The following is a 2,660-nucleotide window of genomic DNA, read 5'->3' on the forward strand; positions in this document are numbered from 1 at the left end:
TTGATGGTTTACTCTCTTTATGGAGAGGTCAGTATTTGTAGGAAGTATGCAAAAGGATTTGGGGGAAGGTGGGGCATTATGTTGACAAGTTACACTCAAATGGTTCAGGAAAAAAAATATTTTTTTTGTACTCTACATGCAATTTCTCTGTAACTTGACATTTTCTCCCCCAAAATAATAATAAAAAAGCCTACTTGGCACTGTCATGGTGGGCGTGCTGAAGAAGACCACTGGCTTTGTGGTATTGGATGTATGTGAGAGGCCACATGAGAGGCTAAGGATATTGTACACAAAGACTCTTGATGTTCTTTTTTTTTTAAGATTTTATTGGGGAGTTGGGGGAGGGGAACAGTGCTGGGGAATCAGGGGAAGGGGAACAGACAAGTTGCTGTCCTTTTGTTCTTCAATCTAGTTGTGGAGGACGTTGCTTCACTGGCCCATGTTGGTATTATCATTGTGCTCTTACCGGGTGAGGCAGATCGGTCACCGGCCATTGGACAGCCGCTCACAGTGGCTCTTGGCAGCTCACACCGGCTGCCGCCCGCTCACACTGGCTGCTGGCCACATGCGGTAGCTTATGGCAGCTCACTGCAGCAGGAGCTGAAGCCTGCCTGGTGCCAGCAACTCACGGCAGCCCAGCTCCAGGTTGAACTGTTGTTCACCATCTTGTCTGTAGAGGGCAGTGTCACTGGCCCTCATGTGGGATCCGAACTGGGGCCCTTCTCCTCAGAGCTGGCATCCCAAGCCAGCTCTTAACCAACACACCACTCAGCAGGCCCGACTCTTGATGTTCTTGAGCAAATCCCTAAAAATGCAGCATAGAGAGAGTATACAGAACAGATTACAAATGACAAGCTGGGTATGGTTAAAGCAGAAGCAGATGTTAAAAAAAAAATTAGAAGACCACTTCAAGGTGGCCAAATAGAAGAGGTGATTCTTCAGGCTGAAGATGAATTAAGTCTGGCAAGAAAAATGATACAATGGAAGCCGTGGGAGCGTTTAGTGGAAGAGCCTCCTGCCAACCTATAGAAATGGCCAATATAATCATGATTAAATGACTTGTGTGTTGACAGGAAAATTATATAATTAAATGTTCTGTTATATCAAAACAAACAAATAAACAAAAAGCCTATACTCTAGCCGGCTGAGTGGCTCAGTTGATTAAGAGCTCGCTCAAGAGTGTGAGCTCTGAGCAACAGCAGTTCGTTTCCCGGCCCGAGTTGAGCAGCTGCTGAGCTTCCAATGGTGGCAGGATGGCTCAGCTTAAAAAAAAAAAAAGCTTATACTCGAACCTTGAGAATCTACTTCTAGATATTTATTCTAAGGAAATGATAGACAAGGGATAGGCATATATGTGTATAGATGGTGTAAAAAAATATGTGTACAGATGGCCATGGTTTCATTGTTTCTAATATTAAAAAAATTTAATCAACACTGGTAGGGGAAAAATCCAAAATCTACTGGTACATTGTTATAAAGTAGTAAGTATGTATAGGTATACTTCCATGTGAAAAAAGGGAATGAAAAATGTAAGTGAATATCAGTACTAGGTAATGCCTTTTCCCTACTTCTGATTTCCATGCTAAAATATTTTTTTTTCTGGGTCTTTTACTCATTTCCTTTTGGTGAGGGGTTGTGACATATTTGATAAATATGTTTAGGAATAAATCTCGGAAGAATTACTGCATATGCCAGGTTAAGCTATGCCCTTTTAGTGACTTCTCTCTTCTTCGTCATCTTCTTCATCTTTGTCTTTGCTGTCTGTCTTCTTTTCTTTCTAGGGAATGGATCTCAGGAAACAGAATTTAACTCCTTCTTCAAAGATACTCACTCCTTTTAGGTAGGGAGGCCAGGAATCACGTGACTGAGGTTGTTATTTTGGCTGTTTACCTTTAGATCTACCAATTCAAACCAGGTCTCTGTCAATAATACCAGTTATATTTTAGATTTTATTTTTAATTTTGGCTTTATTCCTCAAATTTTTTCCAACAGGCATAAAAAAGGGATGTTATTTATTGGTGGGTCTCTCAGAGACCTCAGCAATACTTGAAGGATATAAAGCAAATGCTAGCAGTGGGTACTGCTGGGGGTGGGAATACAGGTAATATTTATTTATTTTCTGTCTTGCCCTCTTTATTTTTATGCAATGAGTATGTTTCATGTTCTTAATCAGGAGCACCAAAATAGAATGAGAGAGAAAACGATGGAAGGTGGAAAGTAAATGTAGCGCTTCTTAATTTTGGAACCCAGATCCACTTAGGAATCAAGGGCGATTTGGCCATGGTTAGCACATAACAAAAATAAATAAGCCCCTTTCCAATTGACACAACTGAGATTCTGAACTCCATCTTGATTTTTATTTCTTTCCGTTTTCAAATACTTTAAATGACAGGTTTTCAGTAATGTAGAGCTAAACAACCATCATGCTAGTATGTTTTTGTGCATTTTTATAAAACTCAGCAATAAAATTGTTGTTTTCAACATAAATAACAAGTAGTTGTCTGTTTTAGTCAAGGTTCTTTTAGTTTAAGTAAGAGAAACTTCTAACTGGCTTAAGCCAGAAAATTAATTTAAAAAATGTTGGAAGGCTGCCTAGTCCCTATCAGAGTCCATATGCACCTATGATGAATGTGAAGAATTTTCAAATGGAAATCTGAGCA

General features: G+C 39.8%; 1 protein-coding gene across 1 annotated transcript; it reads left to right on the top strand.

The window, feature by feature from the left end:
• The first annotated feature begins 205 nt into the window (after positions 1-205).
• LOC109372696 (NADH dehydrogenase [ubiquinone] 1 alpha subcomplex subunit 5-like) lies at positions 206-1,029 on the top strand. Its single transcript, XM_019626102.1, has 2 exons — positions 206-275; positions 878-1,029. The coding sequence occupies exons 1-2, from the start codon at positions 206-208 to the stop codon at positions 1,027-1,029; spliced, it is 222 nt and encodes a 73-aa protein (XP_019481647.1).
• Positions 1,030-2,660: the final 1,631 nt, after the last annotated feature.

Source organism: Hipposideros armiger, unplaced genomic scaffold (assembly GCF_001890085.2).
Source record: "Hipposideros armiger isolate ML-2016 unplaced genomic scaffold, ASM189008v1 scaffold_658, whole genome shotgun sequence".
NCBI classification, from domain to species: domain Eukaryota; kingdom Metazoa; phylum Chordata; class Mammalia; order Chiroptera; family Hipposideridae; genus Hipposideros; species Hipposideros armiger.